The 25,957-nt window shown below is 46.3% G+C and overlaps 1 protein-coding gene across 1 annotated transcript in view; it reads left to right on the forward strand.

Annotated features, from left to right (window-relative positions):
• Positions 1–6,816, forward strand: part of LOC107191723 — a 53,948-nt gene extending 47,132 nt beyond the window's left edge. Inside the window, exons 10-13 of the mRNA XM_015580822.1 lie at positions 2,287–2,402; positions 2,544–2,758; positions 3,740–4,188; positions 4,740–6,816. Coding sequence (XP_015436308.1) covers positions 2,287–2,402; positions 2,544–2,758; positions 3,740–4,188; positions 4,740–6,816 — 2,857 coding nt within the window. The remainder of the gene's footprint in view (positions 1–2,286; positions 2,403–2,543; positions 2,759–3,739; positions 4,189–4,739) is intronic.
• The last annotated feature ends 19,141 nt before the right edge of the window (positions 6,817–25,957 follow it).

Below are 25,957 nucleotides of genomic sequence, written 5' to 3' on the forward strand. Positions count from 1 at the left end.
CGATCAAGCGGTGAAACGATTCACTGTTGATACCATAAAATACCGATGATTGAAATGTTAACCGAATACAAAGCTAAACAAAAACTTCCTGTAAAATTTAATTATCGGTATCGGTTCGGCGTTTAATCATTTAAATTAGTGAAATTGAAATATCACAGGCTTCGTGGTACGTTTAATTAAAGTGCGCATTTAGTAGAATGTAATCTGCACGTGGGTATTTCGCAACTGCATTCGAAAATTAGACATCTCAATTCGATATATCGAATTGAATTCATTCCGTTCTACTTTTTATTGATATTCCACTGAATTTCCATTGTTTCCCGTTTCGATACGTCTGTCCCAAGGTATCTTTCGAAGATCAATACGACTCCTCGTTATCATCCGCGGCGTTTTGATCACCGTATGCTACTACGTCGTACTGTTATTGGAGATTCTAACGTTCGGGAGTATTGTCAATAATATTGGTCTTCGGAGAACGACAGCTAGAGCACTGGCGAACTCGGTTATTGATTAAACATGAATTAGAGAGCTCGAAGGTACACAGTGTTCTCATAAATAACATTGACTTCTTGATAGCATCGTCTACGGAATACTCTGCTAATTCTCGTATTCTTCCATTCTTTGTTTCTTCCTTTTATTTTACAACAAACCTTCTATTCCGTAGTCGAACTTTCCAGTTTGATCCCCTTCATCCCGAATGATGACTAGGAATCCGAGCTAATTGACTCCTTGACTTCCAACTTTATCGTTCGATTCGGAACTTCCACGTAACAGTATCACGTTCACGCAGACACAGAATCTCCCGTGTCGCGCTCCACGTGTCTCGATACCCCGTGTACGTACAATATGGAATTCGATGCCGTTACAAATGAAACGAATAAATAAATATTTTTATTATCAAACGTTATGTACGTTCGCCACGGCCGCCCGTTCCAAGGAAATCGAATCCCCACGAACCGACAATATAATCGAGATTCTACCGTGTTCCTGGTAAACTCTCGCAAGGAACATTTCCATCGGTAACTCCACGTCGACGGAACAGGCGCAGTATCATTTCGCCGGCGCTCAAATATCGGGAAGCCGGCCCAATATCGAAATTTTGATAAAGGGTAACTCTACCCTTCTACGGTTACGCGGCGATACTCGCGCCTTCGACGCTCCTGTAGGAACTTTCCCTCTGAAACAAGTATCTCAAAGGGAAGGCTATTTCTCCGGGAATAACGTTCTACGATTCTTCCCTCGAAACGGCGTTCGAGCTTTCCACCGATCGTAAAGGTCCGTCGATCAGCAGGTCGGTTAGACCCGGTTGGAGAACGTTTCCACTTTTGTCGACCACGTCGATAACGATTCTCTTTCGTGGAATAGGGTGGAGGGGTTAAAACCGTCATCGATCGACAATTGTATGCGTCCTAGACGGAACTATACCAGCGAGGAGAAAGGTCTTTAAAAGTCCTCGTCGTCGTCGTTGTTGTTTAATGGTAGTCCGCTATTTCCGGATGCAGAGCGATGCGCCACGCCCTCTGCTTATGCATCCAGTGCATCGCGACGACCCCTTCCCGAGAGACGTATTCTTACGAGGAGAGGACACAGTGACACGCGCGATATCGATCAGACTGTGTCACGTAGAGAAACGGTGCGGTAGGTACACCATGTCTCTGTGTGTGTGTATGTGTCTCTCTCCCTCTGTACGTCTGCCTTCGGTCCGCGTGCATTAAACAGCTTTGTTTCGCTTAATTGGATCGACCCAGTTCTTCGGGATCCGATGACCTGTCGCGCGATGCATATGCATTCGATGCGACGGGAAATCGTGGGTTCATGGACCGCGGTGGCTGCCTAGACAGACAGGATGCAAAGGGTTGTACCGGTGATTTTTAATGCCCGGTGTCTCGTCGATATCGCGGTCCATGAATATAGATTACAGAGTAACACGATCTTGGGCTTTCTTTCAATGGCTTTGTTTCTTATTTTTCCGTTGATCATTGAATGGACCGATGTCGAATAGATTTGTTCGTACATGTATATTGTAAAAGAATGGAAATGCAATGGTGCTTAATTAGTTAGTACTCGTCCCGAGAAACAATCGATAGAGATGTATCGGAGAATTAATCTAGATGTCGACACGAATAACTTCGGTACAAGCTCTGTTACACTGCAATATATGGGGTAATAAGGGGTAACTTTTGTAATTTACGGTCTGGAATCAACAGTATATCGATTCCTGATCGTTACGGCCGGGGATCCTATTGCTCGTCAAATTTCAGCGATCATTTGTTCTTCACTGTCCAGGAATCCAAATATCGCGAAACGGTACCCGTACCTAACGGACGGATTGAAGGAATGGGGCCAGTACGAGATCGAGTGGCTGGAATACGATCTCCAGAATCAGACGTACTTGAATCTGAGTGAGTCTACGTGATGTCGTTTTCCCATCCTCTGCACGATCGAGAGCAGAACTTTATCTCTTAAATTTAAACTTCGCCGAAGATCTTATGGAATTAGTATTAAAATAATAAAAAGGGGGGCGTTTTTTTCTATTGACGCAGCGATTCCACCGACAATCGGTTCACGGTATCGTCCGGAGGAGATGCAGTTTTGGAACGAGTACCTGCCCAACATGCTCCGTCATCCGAACAAAGATATTCCGTGGCCGATCCGACCGAAGGGGCTTCGACCGCAGATTCTCGACATAGCGGACGGGATTGGAAGGTACGCGAACGCGAGCACCAACAGGAACTACGAAACCTACGGCATCAGGTCGGTAACGAGTTCGAACAGCCTCCGTTGCGGGCTCCTTTGACTCGAGCCACGGATTTAGATTTCGGGTCTGGGAATTTCTCGAGACCTTGAAACGGTTTGTTCAGACTTCGAGACTGGGCCAGAGTCTGTACGTCAATTTCTGGCTAAAGATGGTTCCAGGATCGCCAATTTAGAAAATTAAAGATGTCCAGCCCGGTGTGGTTATCGCTTTTACTTTTTGGAGAATTCTTTGTACGATTTTAACTTGCACTGCTGCTGCTGTGAAAATTATTACCGGCGGTGTATTGAATGTAATTTCTGTACTAGAAAAAGCTCCAGTGGATGCGTTAATTGAAAAAGTAAATAGACTCATTTCAGCGTACATTTATGCAGGCACGCCGGTATTGTTTCTCACCCGTGGATAGAATATTTAATGAAACGTCACTTGCACCCCATTGCATCCAACCCCTTTCTCCCTCGAATGCTTAACTGTCTGCACGCACCGGTTGAGTGGAATTTATTCAAACGTCTGCGCAATGAACTAACAGATTAGCAATTTAAAATTTCAATTACGCGTACTATCGTCGCAACATCTTCCATTCGGAGAATCGAATTACTGTTATAATATGTACAGTTACAACCGTTTATAAACAATAAAACAATTCCAAACTACGTGTTTATTGCAAATATTTCTATAAAACCGTCAAATCATGCGGCAACAGTTTTATTAAATCTGTCAATATTCAGTTCATCGAAAGTAAAATTTTTCACAGCACTTTGACTATATTGTCCCTCTATATCAAAATCCATTGGTATTCATTTGACCCTTACAACAGTCGAACGTTCAATATTCAATTGTTCAGAAGTAAAATCGTTAATTCTATCCGACTACAGTCTCACTGTATCCTCGTGCAACACTGTCCAACTCTGCAAATACTCAATCCTTCGATCTTTAAGGTATCCAATAAAGTTCCCACATCTAACACCGGCCACCGCGACAGAGGCGACGGACAACAAAGCTACAACTCCGGATTCCACGAGTCGACCGGACCAGGAAACCGTTCTTCAACCGACAACGCCAAAGAGCTCATCGGTGATCACGATGCTGACCGGTTTCGGTGTGGTGTTCCTTCTCATAAACTTCACCGCGTTCCTCTATCTGTACTGCAAGAAGCTGGACCTGAAGAGCAAAGAGGCCGGTTTAAAGAGACGCGCCAGCCAGAAGGACGACTCGAAACGCGCAAAGTCCGAGAAATACGAGAACCACTACGGAGAGCTCGGCTATAAAAGCGATAGCAAGCCGGATCTGAACGACGTGATAAAGAACGACAAGGCGTACGACAACAATTCAAACTTCGGCAGACGATCGAAACTCTCGAGACAGAACTCCGGCTCGACCATCGATACCCACATCAAGGTTAGGGAGTGGATACAGCAGGAGATCGTGCACAGGTCGGTAACGATACGGTTTCCTTGATCGAGCCAGTTCGATCGCTTTGAATCCCGTCCTCCCGTTCGCCCTTAGTAATTGAGCAAATTCGAGAAGTCCCGGCGAATTCGTCGATCGTAGACGAACTTGGCTGTCGAGTAGTCTGCTAATCCAATTAGCGGTTTCACATAAAGAGACGCCGCTTTGGGACTCGCGGGCTGATTCCTTCGGTTCCGAGCGTGTCTGGATCTGGCAAATGGAGAATTTAATAGATCGAAGTTTTTGGCTGATCTGTCATGAAAGTGATGGAAGCTTCTTCGTGTCGGGAACCCAAAGATTTCACTGCAGTTCGCAAGTTTTGGTTGGTTAGAGTAATTGTGACACCAGGGATTCAGAGGGAATCGACTCTCTCCTGGCCCATCCCACGCGTGCTCTAGCGATTGTCATATGGTGCAATTACAGCAGACGTTTCAAGGAATTGTTTTTCGATTGTCATGCCCCGCCAAAACTTGTAATCTGCAGTCGGATCCCTCTAGAATCATCATATATCGAACGTTCATGTATGTTTTCAAAGGTGTTCGCCTCGGTTCCTCCGGAAGACGCGCGAGACCCTGCAGCGGGAGCACCAGGACAAGCTGACGAAACAAGAGGAGGAAGAGAAGAAGAGGTTGGAGGAGGAGATGCTGAAAGAGAAGAAAGAGGAGCCGATATACGACGAAAGTCCCGCGCTGGTCGTGCGGCCTGGCAAGAAATCAAAGCTTCCAAAGGTTTCCGTGGGCATCGACGCCACACCCGCGACCAGAACCGAATCGATTCTGAACCAGGTGCCTATTGAGCTGGCGAAAGGCGTCGAGCCGTCAAACGAGTCGTACGAGTTTCAAACCGCTCCTCAGGTGGTCGTGATCGAGCACCATCACTCAAGGAGCGACCCGCTGCCGATGGAGAACGTGTTGAAGAGCGTGAAACCGAACTTCTCCACGCCAAGGATTTACGAGTCGGATTCCGGTAGCGCGAGCAGCCTGTACGCGAAGATTAATCCGAAACTTAAGTCTAGGCTGCCTCGTCTCGAGCTGGGCGTCAATCCCGAGGCATCTATCGCAGACGAGACCGAGGAGATTTACATAAAAACGGGATCGAAGTTGACCACGTTCGGCGTGAACACTCCACAGTGCGACATAAACGTAACCTGCAGAGAACCTGTCGCAGAGAGGGAATGCATCAGTCCGGAGGAGGCTCTAAGAACGATCAAACGCAGGAACTACCCGAAGGTCCTTCCAGACATCGAGAAAAGGCGATCGCTTCCGGCGCCTAACAGCCTTTTCATACCCAAGCAGCATGCCAATTCGTTGAGGGACTATAGGGGTGGGCTGCATTCGTCCCCGTCCTCTCACCAACCGCCCCAACCTCCTCCACGGATTTTCGGTCCGTCCAGGAGCCTGGATTTTGCGGAGGAGAACGAGACCCAGTGCGAGGCCGAACAAGTAACGACCAATCTGCACATTGGTCCACTGCTAAGAAGGCAGGATTGCTCGGGGAAAAACAATTCTGACCCCAGTATCATCGACTCTCTCGACGAGAGGATAGACAGGTCCTCCAGGACACAGACCGGAGGCAGCGTGGACACAATCTACTCGAACCCCATGTGTCCAGTTCATGGGATGACACAGCCAATTTCTCACAGCACGGACAAGAACATTGGAAGCCCAACCGCCTTACTGGAAACGGGTATAGGGAATCCAAATTGGTATAGGTCCCCATCAGGGAATGAACCTTCCATAACGATGGCGTCCTCGGAGCCACGAATCATGAGTAAAGGACCCGTAAACCAAGTTCAATTCGGATCCAATTGGGAGACGAGAATTCCTGCCATGGAGCCCAGGATCGTAATCACCCCAAGGGTGGGTAATCTTCTGGGACAAGCCAATCAGAATTTGAGTCAGACTGTCGTGAACCTTGGAGATGTTTCTTCGATCGATCGAATCGATAGAGAACTGGGAACGGCTGTTCGATCAGACTCAACACCTGCGATCGGTGCTAACATCGTGAACAGATGTCACGTTGGTTCAGCGGAAAAGCTTCAGCCCGATCCAGCGATCACGTGTTCCTCCCCAGAGTCAAGGATACCAGCTTTAACCAACATGGACAGAAAGGAGCCAAGAATAATAATCACACCGAGGGATCCGAAAGGCTCTTCCTCGAATCTGAAGCAACCGAAGATCATCATCAAGCCCACTTCTAGCCTGCAGAGAACCAGGGACCACAGGAACATACCCAAAGTTTCAGCCATTCCGCCACCAGAGGCACAATGTTCGCAGAGCAACGAGAGGGACAGACTCGTGGAACAGAGGGAGAAACCTCCCCTGAAGGAGAAGCCGAAGGTTACAAGAATTCCATCGTTTTCCAGGCGCGTGGACGATACCTCGAGCGGAATCGAGAGGCCTTCCGTTCCCGTATACGCCGAGAAGACGGAAATAGTGCAGAGGGTGGAGGCAGTGCCCGGCAAACTTGTGAGCGTGTCCGTGACTGGTGACGGGAAGTCGAGCATTCCGACGTTGCAAAGGAAGGACGCCGAGAAGTCGTCGAGCGTCGACCCGAGCAACGGGAATACGAATACCGGGACGATCAAGAAGAAACCGGTGAGCAGGAAGTAGACGCGTGAATTCGTGAAAAATGAATGAAGAGGAGGAGCGAAGATGTTTTTTTCCCTTCTTCGAGTCCGATTGCGCCGAAGAAGCTCGTGTGAGAGTGTAGCGCGGCGCCATCGAGGGAGAAAAATGAGTTTAGTAGGATTCCGAGACGTCATTTAGGCTCCACGAGGCTGGAAATTGACCGAGGAAGACTGCGCTGATATTACGGAACGTCTGAATCCCCTGAATTATGATGAAGTTAAGCAATATAAATTGGACGGAGTCGGATATAATGAAATATCAGCTTTATATTTAATTAATTTTCACAGATAACGCGGTAGAGTACGTGAATATCAAGTCGAACGGCAGGCTAGGTCGCTATTTAACGTCGATTCATCACAGGTTTGTTATTACAAAGTGTAATCAATTATCCGGGAGACCATAGTGGAAAAGTAATGTGTGCTTTTCGAGCATGTAAATATTATTTTTCTCTGTTTCGCTCGAGTCTGTTGTTTCCATATTCGATTGATATATTGATTCGAGTCTCTAATGTAACAGGCAACGTAATTGATCACGGGACACTTGTAGAATAAGTTTGTAGGATATTTTATCAAGGAAAGTATTGCATTTGTATAAAATGATTATAAATAATATCGTTGCATTTTTAAGGAGGTGTAGATAATAGTGTGTGTATATGATCGTCGTGTAAATAATATTGTCTGTCAGATGAAGCCGAGGAAAGGACTTTGAGCGCACTGTACAGGTAGCATCGAAGTCTCCTCTGTCTCCGCGAGCACGGAAATTTTTAAGGACCATCTTTTTATACTACCAGAAGAAAGAAAAGAGTTTGAAGTATTTTCGTATCTTACGTACCTTAATTTAAGGAACCTTATTAATGTAAGATAACAATCTCCACTTACAAATGGTCGAGCTTTTCACTACAACCCATCAAGACTATACTCGAGCATGCAACAAGTGTAGCAATACCTAGTCTTTTTAATGCATTTCTTATGCTTCCATCGTGTCATTATTTATGCGAATGAAATATGAATACAAGGTTCTTCTTATTTTAGACAGTATCGTCATTTAATGCTAATCCCATCGACTCGAGTGTATATTTATTCATCGTAGCCTATCGTTTTGTACGAACGTACGTATGTCAGCTTCGATAAAAAATTTTTCGTCCACCTTTCGCAACGGAAAATCGATGGCTGAGTGCGTTCCCGTGCGAAGTGTCGCGGCGAGTCTCCGGTTATCATTTTTCAGTACGTGGCTGGCATACCATTTATCTTGGAACTTTAGCTTTATCCGCGGGGAACTTTATTATTGAGTAAAACAAAGTCTATAAGTTATCGCGGAGAGCCCGGTATGTACGCGCGAAGGATTGTCTAGGGGGTGGTCGGACGCGAAAACGGACGGTCAACTTCGCCAACCTTATTCTCGCGCCGTTCGCTCGCGAATCGAATTGATTCCGGGAAGTTCCAGTCGAGTAATACGATTTCCCAGCCGACCGATAAAGAAAGCTTGTTTCTTCCCTGTCCCGGATTTACCCTGATTACCACTCGAAGCGATTTTTATCTGAACAAAGAAGTTGGATAATTGGCAAAGGATTAAATATTTCTTCAGGAGATAATATCAAGTGATGCTGTAAATTAAATTGAAGTGGTCAAACAATCTTATACGCTCCAGTTATACTTGAACGCTTAACAATCAATTATCGGTAACCGTTCATAATGAATAGTTCCTCCGGTGGTGGTATACGAAACAATCATTCTTTATCAAAAGCAAATCGATCGACGGACGAGCACGGAGGTTGTATTGAAATATCGCTTACATTGTCTCGTAAAACGTGTATCGCCGTTGAAACAATAGGGTGCGAGTGAATCGGCGACGTTTACGGGCGTCCTTTATCTCGCGAAATGTGCAAACACCAGCCCTTCGTCATGTTCGTGTGGAGGATATATGGGAGGCGGTGGTAAATATCGCGGATACTTTTCCGTCGATCGATTGTACGCGTTGAAAAAAAAATAGAAAGAAGAAAAGAAAAACGATCGAAACTTTACAACCCATTTGTTACTTTGACCTCCGGTGAACTCGGCCGACATCCAATTTTCGCGCACTCGACGGAAAAATAGGCTTCAATAAGGGGAGAGAAACGCACGGTATACAAGCTTTCGATTATGCGGCAGTATACCCGACAAACCTCATGGAGCTCTAAAAGAAAATCCACGGTTCGTGTTATTTATCATATATACACGCAACCCACGTTCCCCGTATAATCTTGTTCCATCCGTGCGTATTTTGTATAGCGTAATATCCGGAGATGTAAGATGGGGGAGGGTTCCCGTATTTCTTCACCCCCTTTTGTGGCCCGTGAAACTGGCGGGTTATCGACACCTGTGAAAATTGTTCGACAGATCTCGTGATTCATCGTGATTCATTGTTTACACGTCACTTCGCGTTGGAGGAAGCGGAGCACGGTACGTGGATGAAAGTTTGAGCCCGCGACAGAATACGAAATTGAACTCCACCCCCGTCGTTGTGCCAGACGGACCCTCGATTTGCCAGCTGGCGTAATGGCGCGGATTTGATAAATTTCGTGGACGTTTAATGGAACGAGACACGTGCTACTTGGGTGGTAAGTTTCTGTATCGTCATGCAAAGGCGTAGGAAGTATCGCACCGATCCTGTCCGTTCGGAATACATATTTTACTTAATTACTTGCTCCCTACCAAAAGTATAAAGATAGAAATTTCAAGCACACCGCGCAGCACCACGATCGCTTGGAAATTAATTTACATTACAACTCGCCAGTTCATGAAGCGTCGAAAAGGGAACAGTATCGATGGTGGAAATTCTGCATCTGCTACCATGACTGGGAGTGCACACGCGCGCGCACGTATACACACAGCCAAGTCGCGTTCGCGCGAGTCTACAACGGGAAAATATATCCAGAGGCGGCGTCGAGACAATTTGCATTGCTAAACGCCGTTTTACATTCGATTCGCTGCTGCCGCCGGCTTCTTCGACTCGAATGTTTGCACACGTAGGCATGAGACCCGAGAGTTGCGTGAAGTTTCAAGGGAGGATGGTTGTACACCGTGAAAGTTACAGCGATCGTTTTCATTAAATTATTTATCTAGTATACTAACGAAACTGGAATATCGGCGTACCAAGACAAAGAAACGAAAGGAACAACCGGGCCCAGAAGAAAGATCGCAATGAACCTTTGACAATTCTTTATCATTCGTAACGGGAAAATGTTCCGTGACACGAATCGTCGATTTTGCGAAACGGAAAATTTATCAGGAAACTTTTCTACGCGACGAACAACCCGATAATGAGAGATACATTCGTTGTTCCGTATCCGTGCCAACAAACACTCGAACAAACCGGATAAAGGATGGACGTTTGACAACGAAATTCGGTGGGGACCAGCCGGCAGGGACGACGGGATAACCGACAGAGAATCTGGAAACAGAGAAACAGGAAACGGCGGGAACTGAACCGAACGATTACCAAGCATTAGTTACGGAGAGAGAGAGAGAGCGTAACGCAGTTTCTCGGTACAGCAGTTTGGAAAGCCGTAATTGCAAGACAACTCCTCGTTCTCCGGTTGACGGGGAAGGATTAGCGGGAACGAGTGCTTACGCGACATCGTGAAACCGTCGTCCAGTACGCGTTCAGTCAGCTTGACAAACACGGGAACCGTTGCCAAATATTGCACGACTACAGCACCGTTCAAAAGTCTTAGACCGTCTATCAAAAGTACAGGTTTTTAACTCTTCGAAGCACAGATGGTATGAAAAGTTTCCCACCTTTTTTTTTACTACTCAACTCGCAGGGTGGGATGTTATCCATACCATCTTTAAATCGTAGAATTACTAAAAATAAAACATAATTGAAATATAATAATATTTTGACACATTTTATATAAAATGATGACTGTACAACTAGGCATTTTTTTTAATGAAAAATCCTGTGCTTTAGAGTAGAATGGATCATCCGCTCTAACAGTAGACCCTGGTATTCGAAGTCAATATTTATACGTTTTCATATACATATAAACATGCATTGCTGAAAACTGAATCCAGGTCATGGGAGTTTGAAAAATCAAGAACGCAGGGATCCGCGAGTCGAATTAAAACGACGCAAAACCAGATTTATAGTTCTTTTCCTGCCGCGCCGCGAGACAGAAGTCGAAGTCGAACTCGCGAATACAACCAGCTAGACGTACCAACATTTGTTTTCTTATGAATAATTCGCGGAACCAGAACACGGGAATAATTCATGACGTGTGTGCTTCTCACGTCAGCCTAAAAACGACTGGGATTTATTGGAGGATTCGGAAAGTTGGCGGTCCGCGCGACAAACTGTTTCCGTGGATATTCTGTCCGCGGGACGATCCCCTTTAAACGTTAATATCCTCACCACGGTGGTCTGAAACGTGACACGGCGATCCTGCGGCGAATTAAAATTCGAGAGAGATAGAAAGATGTCCGCTCGTTTAGGGGAACGGCGTGAGGTGGCTGATGGCTTAATGGGTATGCATTAAAACGAAACTGGCCGCACACGTCCACGGAATTGCGGCTGATATTTCAGATCCGGACGTGAATTGCGGTGGAAAAGAGGGTAGACGACTGAACAGGAACCCTCGACGAGCCCAGCGAACGGTCAAGTCCCCCAAAAAGGATCACAATAATATTACACCGTCGTCCACCTACATATTAAAAGCGATCTCCCGCCAGAAAAACGAGGGAAAACGGGACGAGCCCTCCCTATCGATGATGTCCACTCGACCTACAAATCGGAGGCTCATCCTACTCAGCTTTCTCCAATGTCCATTCACCAGAGCCTGGACATAACCCCCTGAAATGTACACTTTCTCCCGGTACGAGGCTTCGGGTTTTACCCTCGAAAAGCTCTGAATTCTTATTCCGCCGATCCAAACTTCACGCTATCGATTTTACATTTCGTGAATATACTCGGAGCATACAGAGTGTCGCGGGAGTGTTTAGTGTCAGCAGGACCACCGAACAAATGTTTGAACAGGCAAGTTCAAAAGCGTCTGTACACCGGCAATTTCTTAAACTATTTATCGCCAGTCCCGGTGACACTTTGCGTATAAAATAGCACGATGTAATTCATCGTCGATGGCTGCTGGCTGCAACGTCAAAGAGGATCCCACCATTCTCTCATACCCTCGAGCTACGTCGAGGCTGACCTCCGCAGCGTCACTGCATAATTACCGCTCACGAAGTGCTAATCAACCTCTAAACAGCACAAGTACATTCGTCTCTTGTTATCGCATCTGATACTAGGGGAAGGGCACTGCGAGCCCGCGCAGCCTAATTCCCTGCCTTCAGGGCTGAGCCAATTAATAAATTTGTACCGCTTGGCTGGCCACAGAACAGGTTGTCTCCGCCTCTGCGTCAAGAGGTATCCATTGTTACCCGGAGACAATGCCCGGCTACTTGCCAGTTCGGCCTACCTAGCCATCCGCAGTAACGACCGAACGCGATGTTAGATTAATATGATTTTAAATCCAACACGTCTGCCTGACCGACGCGACGTCTGTTTAGTCGAATCGAAATTCGCTCTAGGAAGGAGGAAGAACGACAGTTTCGAGGATGACATTGAGTAGGAAAAACAGTCGACGGAGAACTCGCGAAGCTTCCTGGATCATCAGCTTCTATCGACAGTATTTCGTAAGCCATCTTCGACGAATCTGTCGATCGACGGAGCCGCTGCGATCTTCCTTCACGATTAATTTCTCCACGAGTCCGTAAGAGAGTCGAAACGTCTCTGGCCACCGTTTCCTCATTAGTCATTGGCGCCGAGATTGCTTTTCCATGAGACTGGGAGCGAATGTATGGAGATGGCGATTCTTACGTCAGAGATCATCGCTGAGTATCTTGTAATAGAGCCAATATAGTCGATCCTAGGAGATCAAATATTTACCAATCGATTCGGATGAAAGGCTTTATAAATATTTTAACGACACTCATTTCACGCAACCTCAATCCCACAGCTACGGTTTCCCAATTTCATTCTTCGACCCGGGAAAACTCACAGTTCCGTTTTCACGGTCCAGTTGCCCGATGAGAAAGCCAAGGGGAGAAGGAAGCAACCTCGCGATCCAGCTCGACGGTGAACGCCGTTGGCTCGATTACCGACAAAGCTCGATTTCGTAATCGCATTCCGCGCGAAGGGCCGTACTCCAAGCGACATATCCACAGGCGATATCGATTATCGGATGTTCGAGTGATTAAATGCATCTGCGAGGCGTAACGTTTCGGCCTGAGCTCAGTGGTAAACGAGCCGGACTACTCGTAAATCATGGAACAGTGTATTTCGAGCGGCTCTTTTTCGTTACGATCGGCAGCGAAACACAATGAACCCGGGATTCTCCGAGTGCAATTCAACGAGATACCGCATACAAGACATCGGATAGACCTAACATGCAACGTATTTCTCTGTTCGCATATTTTCAGCGGTATCCAAAATAATAAATTTATTGACACTAAATTTTTTATGTTTGAAAAACTCTTATTTCGAATAAGATAATTATGGCTTCGACACGATTGACTACTATTGCACACTGATTATGACAGTAGCCAATTGGTTATTCAGAGAATATTATCCTATAATTGAGGAAGCAAATCAATTTCCACGTTATTCAGAGGCCATGCTATTCGACACGATATATGCTGAAGCACGCGTTAAAGGAACGAAGTCGAGGTCGAAGGACGAAGTAGGTGCAGGTGACCCTACAGTCGGTGCAATAAAAATGACCCTAACAGACTGTGTAGATATTTAAATACACGTGTGCCTCTCGGTGCATTCTGAACCGTGCGCGGAATTGATCGATCGGACTTTCACGCTTCGGTATTTGCTCCGTACGATGGAAAGATCGAAGAGCACGGCCAATGGTCCAGCCGGCGAACGTTACGACGCGTGTACACGTCAATCGACCCTTTTGGCACTGCAATTAACAGTGGCTGACAGGTGTAGAGGGCCTATCGAAGCCATGCTCGCCTATCGGAGGAGTAGAAATATCTATAAAATAGCTGTACAATCGTCAGAAATATAAAAATATGAAAAAGTAGCTATCAAAAACTCGTCACGGTTAAGCTCGGAAGTAGGTTTTTCTTGTCGTATTTGACCCGATATTCAAAATTCACCGCCGAATAATTTTTTTTCTCGTGTCGTCACGCACGAATAGATCCTTCGTCTGTTCCCCTGCGCGATGTATATGCTTAACCCGGGAATGGATTACGCCCGTAAATGAAATTCCCGCGAGTGCGAGGGAATGGACGGTTTCTTCACTTTGTGCCTTTACATTTCATTGCCCCCGCCGTGCTGCCTCGTAAAACTATGTCTTATCTCGCCAAGGGTAAGTACCGTTTGAGTGCCGGTTTATACGAGGATCGTATCTGGGAATGCTGCTTCTTAAGGTCAGGCCTCGAATAAAATTTTGACGACCGCTAATTCACGAAACGATGTTATCTCGTCTGACGCGCGATCGATCCGCCGGGAGCCTCTTTTGTTCGGGTTCTAAGTATCCGAATCAGCTTTACGGTATCGCTGCTCCCTCGGGTGGGTGGGTCAGGTAATTTAATAATTGAATTCCGGTGGGACGAAAATTTATTCGATCGATCGATCGATCGATGCGAAAGGGGAATGTAATCCGTCGGATGATCCATTCATCGTTATCTCGTTCGATGGAGCTTTCGTAGAAATGATTAGATCCAATCGAGCAGGAGCGCTGAACATCGTTGATACACAACAGAGAGAGGGAGAGTGAAAAAAAAAACACTAACCGAGCTCGTTTGCAACTGTTTCAACGATGGAACGGCTCTCAACGCATTTTTTTGCGTTTATTGTACACTCGAACATGGGGCTATGAATGGAAGCATTCTTCTTTTTTTGCCCTTCGTGAAAATGGTCCTCGACGGGCAGTTGTCGGGAGTTTGTCGATCGACGTTAATTCAATCAAATCGTTTTTCGAAATAACGCCTCCACCCTTCCTCCTATATCTGTCGCCTCTATTTCCGCGTGGAAAAATTTACCGGCCAAACGCAACGATCGTTGTCGTTTAACAGTTTCTGGGGGTGGGGGGTGTTTTGCTTTTAAAAAGAACAACGTGTACCTACTACACCGCAGACAAAAATATTCTTTCTCGTCGCGCGATAAACCAGCACGATCTACCGAAACGTAAATTACAACGAGACCGGACAACAAAGTCCGGTTTATCGGGCTGAATTCCACGAGGTCGAAAGGGGGCGAGGCCGTTTCTTTTCGGGTACGACGGGATTCCAGCGTTTCTTTTCGTCCGGTAATTAATACCGAACGCAGGAAATCCCCCATAGGGGGAGATCGAGGGACAACGTCGGGGGTGAAAACGGGGGTGAGGGTGGAAAGAAAGAAAGGGGAGAAAGAACGCTGCAATTCCGGGGACACGGTCCTCGTCTATCTATAATGAAATCTCCAGCAATATTTTCATCGCGGCGACTCGCCAAGGACCGCGACGGTGCTGGAAACCATCCGGACACCGTGAATCCAGCTAATGTTCCTCCGGTTATAATCCCGGGCGTTTACCAAAAACTTTGAATTTTCACTGGCGTGCCATTTCTCGTGCCATGAACAGGACACTGAACATCCTTTTTCTTTCTACCTGTCGTTTGTCATTCCCCACCGAATGCTCTTTCCTCTATGATGTCGATCAAATTGAATTCCACGCGTTCACCTTTGAACGCTATACGAAGAGTGTCTGTCTAGGAGAATACCGGCAAACATTTTTCATTTCAAACAGTTCTTCGAGCGATATCACGCGAGTTAAAGAAAAAGAAAGAAGAATTCAACTTCACCGATTGAAAGATTAAATTACACTGGAAAATGATCGTTTCACTCGGTGTCTGGCCAGAAACGACATGTTCTACTTTCGTAACGATAACTTACGCCGTAAGGTAGGTTTAAATAAATTTTGTACGTGTTCCTAGTTGGATGTATCCTCGTGCGTTTAGCATGCAACACGGGAAGGCCCGAAGCGAACCGATAGGTTGAAACGCGAAAGAGGGAGGAGGGTCAAAAAAAAGGACGCTTGTTAAAGGGTCACGTTTTTCCTCTGCTCGTTACCGAAGCTGGCTTACGTGTCTGAATCATCAGCGAGCCCGCTTTCGTTTCCGATCCGTCCCTCGTCGTCCTCTGCCTCCGTCACACGCTGCACACCTTTGCCCACTCGTTACAGATTTCTATTTTGTCCTGCGACCCGAATGCGAACGGCGAGCTTCGTGTTTCATTTTATTTCCACTTTGGCCGCGGATACGGGGGACCGGAAGCACCGAGGAACACGATCCAGCCGACGCTGTTGCCGACGCTCCTATAGCTTGTTCCAGCGCGAATCTGTTTTCCTCGGTTCCACTGTTCTCCCCTCGAATGGCATTAGCCTTTCTGCGCGAAAGTTACTGGGATTTTCGAACCGCTGCTGCGAGTTTCGATAAAGCCCGACGCGATTATATTCTCTGAATAACGTCGCCATCGCTGATGCCGCGTATAATGCTTCTTTTCAACGATTTTCTTGCTCCCTGGACAATTTACCAAAGGGGAATAAGATGTGCACGACGTTAATCGAAGAGTCGACTTGCTTTTGGCATAATTGTTGAACTCATTTCAATGATACATTAAAATTTCAACGTTATATCTTCTGTTCACCTTGTTAGAGAACAGCGAAGGATGAATATTCAAAGAGAGTTTCGCTAGTTGTAGGAGCAAAATAATTAAAGGAGACCTGACTGTTGTATAACCAGAGCCAAAGAATAGGGCGCCATTTAACGGTAACGCAACAGTATTCCTGATAATCTTCGGACCTATTTCATTTTTTACGTTTTCATTTCTTCTGCTAACGGTCTTTCTACTCCAACAAAGTGAAAACGTATTCTCGTAAGGGGAGATCTGACCTCTTTCTACGGATCCAGTCTCATTATGGTAAGAAATAATTAATAATCGCGAAACTTTACATCGGAGTCTCTTTTATCTGATAGCAAGAGCAAGTTCAGAGAAACAATTAATCATGCACGATACAGTTACAGAATCTATCGCTAATTCAACAGGCTTCAAGGAGAGTTTGTAGCTTCAATGAAAGTAATATGATCGTGATTCAAGGCTGGCACGAATTAAGATTTCTTGTGGCCCAGGGCTATAAAACATTCGAGGGCCCCCTTGGTTGAAAAGCGGGGCGGGGTGGAGGGCACAACATTTATTCTAAGTAAACTTAAATATCATTCAATCCTACAAACATTTCATTATAACGAACAATGCTTTGTTATATTTTAACAACTCTGATCCGATTTATTCCTACATTTAATACAACTTTTAATTATTTCAAAAGGGAAACGGTAAAGAAACTTTCTTTTAATTATTTTTTGACATACAGGAAAGGCTCAGATCAGAGTCCCCTTTAAAAGTGGAGCTCAGGGCTATAGCCTCCTCTAGACCCCCCTTAATCCGACGCTGATTCAAGGGGATTCATATTATAAATACTGCAATGTAATTCATTACGAGCATACGGTTCGTATTCATGACTCCTGAAAGAGTTCAAAATGCCTACACGTAGATATCCCAGTCAAGACACTCTGAGTACTCGATGTCCTTATCACTCGTTCCCTTAGCCATTCAATTCCTCATAAAATTGACACACATTATTCTTATCAGTCCTGGCCCAAATCCTTCAATGGCCAGAGCATAGAACGAAGCTCCACCAGGCGCCAGTATAAAAGAGAATGGAACAGTTTTAAAAGAAACCGTCCTGCAATTCCATTCGATTATATTCCACGAACGCCCGCGACCGAGCTTTCAATGCTCCAGGTCGCAGCTAAGCAGTGGGGGCATTCGGTTAACCATTCCCTCGGCGTTACCTTTCGTCTGGTTGCGGCTGGCCGCGGCTCTCCTCCACCCCGTTTTGTTTCACCGGCGGTCTAAATTGAATTTCACACTGCGTTTTCATTCATTTTCTTCCGGCTTTGAGGATTGCCAGCAGCACCGCCGTTCGGGCACTCGTCGGGTCCGCGCGGAGGTCCACAAAGATCGGGGGCGAATCCTAGGGCCGGTGCCAGCAGCTGCTGGTGAAGCCAGTCACCTTCATTCAGCCGTCTCTATCTCGCCATCAGCGTGTCTTGAGAGACGGTCGACAGGGTGATTCATCTTCCGGGAGGGGATTATTGTGGGCTGGGTGTGCGCGAAAGCTCCCCGTGACCCGTCTTCCTTTCGTGTCAGCTTTTCGCACTTCTTCTTCCCACCTCCACCTCTTCCCCCGTTCCCCGTTCCGTTGATCCCGTGCCAGGAGGTCCCTGTGCCCGTTCTCGCGCCGAAACACGTTCCTCGCTGGCTCTCTGTCTCTCGTTAAACCAAGACCGTTCGACGGGTGAACTCCGACTTCCAGAGCCCTCAGATTCCTCCTCTGCCCGTCAGTTGATTTTCGAACATCGGTGAACACCTGCTTCAGCCTCGTTAATACGATGGGTGCTCTACATCCTCCTAATCAGTACACAGAGCGCGGCTGACAAATGGAACGAAAGTTACGTTGCAGTTTTCGTTGGGAGGTGAGTCGCAGGTTCTTTTTCCAGATTTCCTCGAATACTTCTAGCCTCCGTTCTTGGTCCATCGGCGATTTTTGTCCGAATACACGAACAGGATAGGGAAATCGCGCGAATTCATTAATATTTCGAGTGACCATTTCCGTAATCAGTAAATTCAGCAGAGCGTACATTCGGCGCGCAAATATTTCCAATGAATATCCCAATGGCAATAAACCAATCGAATACTACACGAACGATCGGAGTGCGAATGCAGTACGTTAACGGATTTAATGAACACTAATTGAAAGCGTGTGTATACGATATGAAACGATGGCGTAATCTTGTGGACAGACAGCTGGATAGAACGAAAGAGGAGCACGTTGCACCTGATTCGGGAAGATTTAATAGGTTCCAGACGCGAGGGAATAATTGCCGCTTATCGATCGGGCTGAGATATAGATGACACGTTTAATTACGATACGACGGATACAGGTGTTCGCAGATGGCCAAGAACTTACTAGTAAGTTCAGGATCTCTTCCCACCTCCCTTCCTCGTGGGGATAGCGCCGGCGGCAGCGGCTAGATGCCGATCGGAAGTTGAAACTGGGCGCCGATGTTTCAGCAATTCCGAGACGCGGACAGTAGGGTGGGTGGGTTTAAGAAACTGACACCAACACGTGAACTGTTTGGTAGTTTTGCGAACCGAAGTGATCCCGCGTTCGGTGTCACAGACTTCCCTAGCAGCTGCAGTCGCCTTCCTCAGGGGAAACTAGAACTGCCATTACGTCAGGTACACGGTCCTTTTCATCCCCTGCTGTGTTTATATTTTACTGTTCGATGCTGAGTACATTAAAATTATAGTAAAAGCTCCATGAAAATTTCAGACTCGAGATCGCTTCAAAACTTTCACGGTGCACCGCGTATCGTTTCAATACCTCAGAAATCTATTTTTTGTCCCGAATCCCGAGCCTTCGTCTTACAGGTTCTCAGCCCTCTCAATGGTGGGGATCAAGTAGAAACTCTCACGAGGAACTTTCTATCCAACTCTCATGAAGCCTTTACTGTATATCGATTTAACCCTACTTCCCGTTAAAATACAGTTTCGTACAGTAACTCGTTCGTGAACGTGTACCACCAAACGTCACAACCTTTCCAATCGATTATTTGTCTGCCAATAACCAACAGTCTACTCTGTTCACGGGGTCCTGTACAATCAAGTACAGAGCACGTGAGAAAACCTCAAGCTAGGGAAAAACCGCAAACAGGGTACGTCCATAGAAGCGTGCCTGTTCGAAATCGGACACTTTCAATCTTCCCTTTCACGGTGTCGGACATTTTGATTAAGAAATAACGCCATGGCGGCTGAGTCCCCGCACGTCTCTACCCGCGAGGCGCGCGAACCAGAAACTCGCTGAAAGTGGATAGGATATGCGCCCCAAATGCCACCGCAGCTGTTATAACTTTAACCGAACCGGCGGATGCGCTCTTGGTGTGCGCTCGTCCGTGATTCCCCTCTTCACGGTGTATATCTTCGTTCGAGAGAGGCGCACGCACGCATCGCCCGGCGCTATCCCCCAGCCACGGTATATTAGAGGGATTCTTTGACTTCGCGTACACCGACATCTTCGAAGCCCGTCTAGTCTTTTCGCTGCTCGAGGAAGAGGAAGGAGGTGGTGGAGTTTGGGGGGGGGGGGGAAATAGGTCGCATCGAAAGGTTTTCCGAAGTACCAGAAACGTAGCGAATCCCGAGCGAAAGAAGGCGTTGGGCTGCCGCGGATGAACGCATTATCCGAATGGCGGGGACTCGAGCTTCTCAACCGAGCCTGGGTCGGAAGGATAGAAGGTCTTCTTCTGGGCTGTTGTGCTAGTGGGTCTTTCTACGGTGCACACGTTTCTCTGGTGATTTCACGTGTTGCCACGTGTATATAGTAGAATCTTTATAGTTCCAGATCAACGTACAGTGAATCCTCGATGAGTGCTCGAAGAATCCTCGGCACTGACGAGGAGAGATCCCCATGTCTAACGCTGACTTATTAATGAAGTTTAGCACAATGAAGTTTGGAATTCTGAAGCCAATCATATTTGTTTCAGCCGCATGTAGCTATTAATTTATGAAATATTTAATGTTCAGTGCCAAGGAGCCTTTGAATACTCATCGAGGATTGACTGTAGTCTGTTGCGTTATGTCAAGGAAACTTCAGGCCGAACTACCCATAAAAGAGGACACGGATCTGGACTGTTTTTTTCATTGCTGGCAAAAGACGCTTCAATTCTAATTGTTCTGGGAAACGTTGGCGGCGGAGATTTACTGTAATGGCTTGTGTTAGTTACCGAGGGTAATAATACGAATTCGAATGCGGCTGGGAAATGTGTTCATTGAACCAGCAGACCCGCGAGGAATTGTAGGTCGAAAGTTTGTAAACAGCACCGAAGAAGTATTCCGATTTTACGGTTCGCGATACGAATATGATGGTTCTCGGGTAATCATTTCTTCATCATGGTCGTTTTGTAAAAAAATGTACGAAAAATAAACGGGCTTCGTTGATTTACGTTTCATTTTCGAGTGATGCAATTAAATAACGGTATTGCGTGAATAATAACTTCGTCGGGTAAACACTTTATTGCATCAGAGAGAATATCATCAGCACACTTTGACACGCCACTTGGAAGTTTCCTGTCCCCTTGAGAACATTGTTAAAACCTCGACTTTGCAACTGGAGTTCCTTCTAATAAATTAAACGATACCCGCGTGCCTGGAATTCCTGATGCGAACGACGATTGACGACAATTTACCGTCAGCTTTAATCCCTTTAACACCGAACGATGCACTACACACGACCTTTGAGAAGAAGGAAGCAATGGAGTCTGCGGTTTTCAGGCGACGCGGGAATTCGTGATAGGAGATCGCGTTTAAAGGAACTTCCGCGTAAAGTGCCGCGGGAAGTTTCATTCATTGAGGGTCTCGACTAATAAAAGTTTCCACTTTAATTTCTGGGAGAACTCTAGATAATTCTTTGCATCGAAGTACACTTGATGCTTGAAATTCTCGGCTGGAATCGGGCTGGCAAGGGGAAAACCGGGGGGAGGTGGGTTGTCCGGTTTTAAGGGCGTCGGTGGATAGACAAACGCGATGAAAGCGGACGGCGCTTTTTTCGAATTCAAAGAAACGACCTCTGAAGCGAGGTAAGCTCTCGTTTCGTGGTCTAATTAACCACAATATGGCGTCTAAAAGCTTCCTGAAACATCTGCCTCAATCGGGCACGCCAATTAGTGGTTTTAACGTGAACCAGCTCGTAGATACTTTAACGACGAGTGCTTTTTGAGCTTCTTGGTTGCTTTTTCTGAACTACTAACGTTTGTTTGTTTATTATTGTTTTATTCAAACGGGGAGATAAATCAATATCTATTGTCGAAAAGATATTGAAAAAACATTATTTTTCTTTTTTTTTCTCGCATGCCACAATACTTGTGGGTGTTCCATGGAGTTCCTAGTTACCGGTAAAGTTACTAAAAAGTGTCCTTTCGTTGGTACAACTGAATCGATAGCGACTGTCCTCCTCCAGAGGAGTTTGCGCGCCACGTTCCCACCACCTTCGCCGCTGTTTCGAGCGTCCACGAAAGGTTCTATATTTCTCCCATGATATCAAAGTGTATGCTACATTGTCAAAGACAAATACAACAATTTCATTAGACTGGGAAAAAACAGTCTTCCGTGGATTTAATTGCACTCGAATGGGACGGTTTTGAAATCGAAACACTGAGTAGTGATAAATGAATCTTGTTGCAATCACGTGGTTCCGTAATTCAAAAATTACGGGCATTATTGGCAATCTGTGATTCACAAGGGAATTTCAAATCTGTAAAAGGTACACAGTGACCTCTTGTAACATTAGTTACAACTGTTGACGAATGCATCGAAGTTTCGAAGCTACAAATCACCGATCAACTACCAATAGATAAATTCTCTCATTGTTCGTCCGTTATTAACTTCATATCTACCGACAGAATACAGTCCTTCGTCTCTATTTCTTCAAGAACTCGCACTGTCAATGTGAACGTGACTCGATTCCCCGACAACGTTCAAAACGATTCGAAAAAATACAAAATTCCATTCTCACATACATACCTCATTTTACAAATTCACTGACTGTCGAAACAACTATCCCTCCTTCCCTCGCGTATAAGTCGGTAATAACCTCAGGTATATCGGAGATATTGGTCCAGATTGGTCTAGACGAGACTTTAGATTTCCAGTGTAATCGCGTCAGGTAGCCCGTGAAGATTGAAAGGACCGCTCTGATGGAAGGTTAGGTCCGGTCGGTACCGTTTGGCGGAGGGCCGCAGAATCGACCGTGGCGCGCTTCAATTCGCCGGAGGTAGAGTGGTGTCTCTGGTGTCGGTCTGCGCGTGAGCTCGCGGACCTACTCATTCCGTTGCCGTAGTCCGTCTCGCGAGCTTCGAGGCGACGTTACGTGGTTGTTCGCCCGGCTACGCATAACCTCTCTGTCTTTCTCTCTCTCTCTCTTTCTGTCGTCCAAAGGTGTCCCTCCCGGGTCGTGTTTTCTCGCGAGTGTGTCAGTGGCTCGTGTACATCAATCGTGGTGCTCCTCTATCGGTCATCGCCGGGATCCTCTTATAGGCTCACGATTTCCCTTGTCGAACGTGTTCGTCGAGAGACGAATTCACGACGGAATTTACCGGCGACGACACGTCGTGACGACAGGAGGATTGTTCTCCACCTCCGAGTGGCGAGATGACGTTTGACTGGTACGAGGCTCGTGGAAGTGATCGTCTAGCCGCGGAGTGGAACGAACGGAGGCATGAAGGATTGCCGGCAGGACAGTGAGAGGGTTAGGAACACATCAACTAACAACGTGACACGCTTCCCTCGGGGTAAAAGTTCGTGTTGTCAACAGTGTCGTGTGAGATCGTTTTTCGTGCGCTTGTGACGCGGAATACAGTTCCTTTGTTACGAACTGGGAATCGTTTGTCCCCGCGGACAAGTGCGGATTTATTCGAGGGGACAGGAAGTGGCCGGAATACTTTTTGGACTTAATTGTATCGAGTCCTGCCATCTACGATTCACAGTGTCGATTCTGCCAATCGCGTGGTCGTTCGTCGTCGTCGTCGTCGTGTACGTGTCACCGGTTCTTGTGATTGTGTGTGGAGTATACAGTGCACCCCGTGGAGGCCTCGTCGTCGCCGCCTTTCGTCACACGGTGAGTAACGCACAGTCACCAACCTGTACCATTCTCAGTTCTTCTCGAGCGGGGGAGAGTTAATTAGGAGAAACTTGAATGGAGTACCAGACTCGAAGCGTGATTTATGCAGCGGTAAGAAAATTTTCGAATTGATCGGTGTGTCGTGCTTTAATGCAACCGACCCCCCCCCCCTCTCTCTCGTTGACAGTGATGGATTCGGCCTCCGAGAGCCGTTCCCGTTGAAGTTTCGGCGCGTCTGCGTGAAACTGATTTCAGTCTCGCTACGAAATGTAAATCGTGGTCGTTCTGCGTGCGATTCTGTACTTTCTGACTCATTTGTATCCGCCAAATATTAATATTCTAGGTTGTTCATTTGACTGTAGTAGTTTCACCGGAAGTTCGTTGGTATTTCCTGTCGATTATCAACTCGTGTATTTCCTGTACACAGTTTTGAGATACGTATCGTCCCTTAAAGATACAAGTACTAACAGGATCGAACAACCTCTATTGTTACGGAAAACATTATAATATAAGCGATGGAGGTCATTCATAGACGGTGCAAGGATATTTGTAAATAGACGGTGATTCAGTTTCGTATGTCAAATGGGGGGGGGGGCACGTGTTGTCGATCTCGTAGCTCAAGGTGGTTTTTGTCGCGGCCCGGGTATTGCAATATTACTTTCCAGACGACCTTTATGAGGAACCTACAAATGTAAATATGGTATGGTTTATGCCTCGGGCATCTGCCTAGCATGGCTTATGGTCTATATCCTACCCAATGAGTCGAGTCAGTAATTATAAACAAAGGCAAGCGATGACCATTTAGATGGGACAGGGACAGAGATAGTGGTCAGCCAGTAAGCTAGCCTGAGGACGTGAATGTTTTGGTAATTTTTACTGACTCGTCGCGTTGGACGAACTTACATTTGAAGTAAAATCGTTAATATTTTCAATAAAATACACAACAATATTATGAAACAATACGTCACGAATGGACGAAGAAGTTTACGTGATATTCTTCAAGTCGTAAAACGAATAAAATACAGTCTCCAAACTCTCCGTACATCCCTTTCAGTTGCTCCGTGTATAAATCTCCCGTATCAAACGGTTCTACGCTGCGGCACATATTTATCACGTGGTTTCTGCAGTATTTTAATGCGGGAAAGAACACGAGCTTTCATAAATCGTTGGGAAAATGTATCTGCTCGAGGTGTATCGAGTCTTTATAGGCGTTCGGCGGGGAGAGGGTGGCGGGCTGCACGCGACAATGTATTAGCCCCGGAGTTCCATCAATAATTTGCATAAACCGACGGTGAAATTTACGTGTACGCGGGGGCGTTGCGATGTTCTGCGCGCGAACTTGAAAGTGGATTACAAGTTACGTACTTCCCTCGATTTATACGGCCATTACACCGCTGCAACGTCTTAATTGTGTACGGCCCCGAACTTTTCGAAGGGGAACGATCGTGCGTTCGTTTAGCAAAAAAAAAAAGGTGAAAATATGTATAAATCGTTATAACATGTCGCGGATGAAATCGATGGGGTGGTCCGAAATTTGTGCCCGGAGGGGAATAGAATGTTATCGATGTTGGGTTTATTGTCAATCCCAGGAACCGCCGCCAGCATCGTCCACTTGTTTTCCGGTCCATGTCGAATTCCCGCGAACGTTTCCCGCTCGGCGTTTGCTTGTTTGTTTGTTTTTTATTACTGTTTTAAGCACTCTTTCTGCACATTGATCTTGCAAATTTTATTTGACGGGGCTTCCGAGGGAATCTGCAGAACGCGCTCGAGAATTCCAGAACTGTTCGCGGGAAAACGCGATTAATGGGAAACTTGGGACACTCTTGCAAATTATGGTCCATTCAAGCGGGAAATCTTTCCTCATTTCGGGACGCTCGGTAGTTTTCCACTTCTTGCTTCTTCCGTTTCCTCTTGATCTTTTTCATCCTTCTTATTCCATTTCGTCTTCTTCTTTCTCTTGTTCGATCTTCCGGACCCTGCAATAAAATCGTGCTTGGAAGCTTTTGTACCTCCCATGACGGAAAGTTTCTTATTCGCTTGAAATTTGTCGCAAGATATACGTGATTTCAGACACTATATTGCTACGGGGACTCGACGCAACTTTCTTGACTGAAGATCGAGTTAGGCATATTCGATCGGGTTTCGATTGGTAGCCGGAAAACGTGTGGTACTCGGCCGTGAAGTTCATCGAGTTCTCGAATTCCTCGGCATCTCGGGATATCTGGAATTATTACCGGGAAACCCAGCACACGATATTCTACTCTTTTGCCGTTACGGTAGAACGGGAAAGCTGGAAAATGTAAAGCGTCTGAAAATGCACCGGACAAATGCCAAGTGCCTCTTGAAGTTGTCGTTCGAGACATTCCT

This window comes from Dufourea novaeangliae, unplaced genomic scaffold (assembly GCF_001272555.1).
Source record: "Dufourea novaeangliae isolate 0120121106 unplaced genomic scaffold, ASM127255v1 scaffold228, whole genome shotgun sequence".
In the NCBI taxonomy this organism is placed as follows: domain Eukaryota; kingdom Metazoa; phylum Arthropoda; class Insecta; order Hymenoptera; family Halictidae; genus Dufourea; species Dufourea novaeangliae.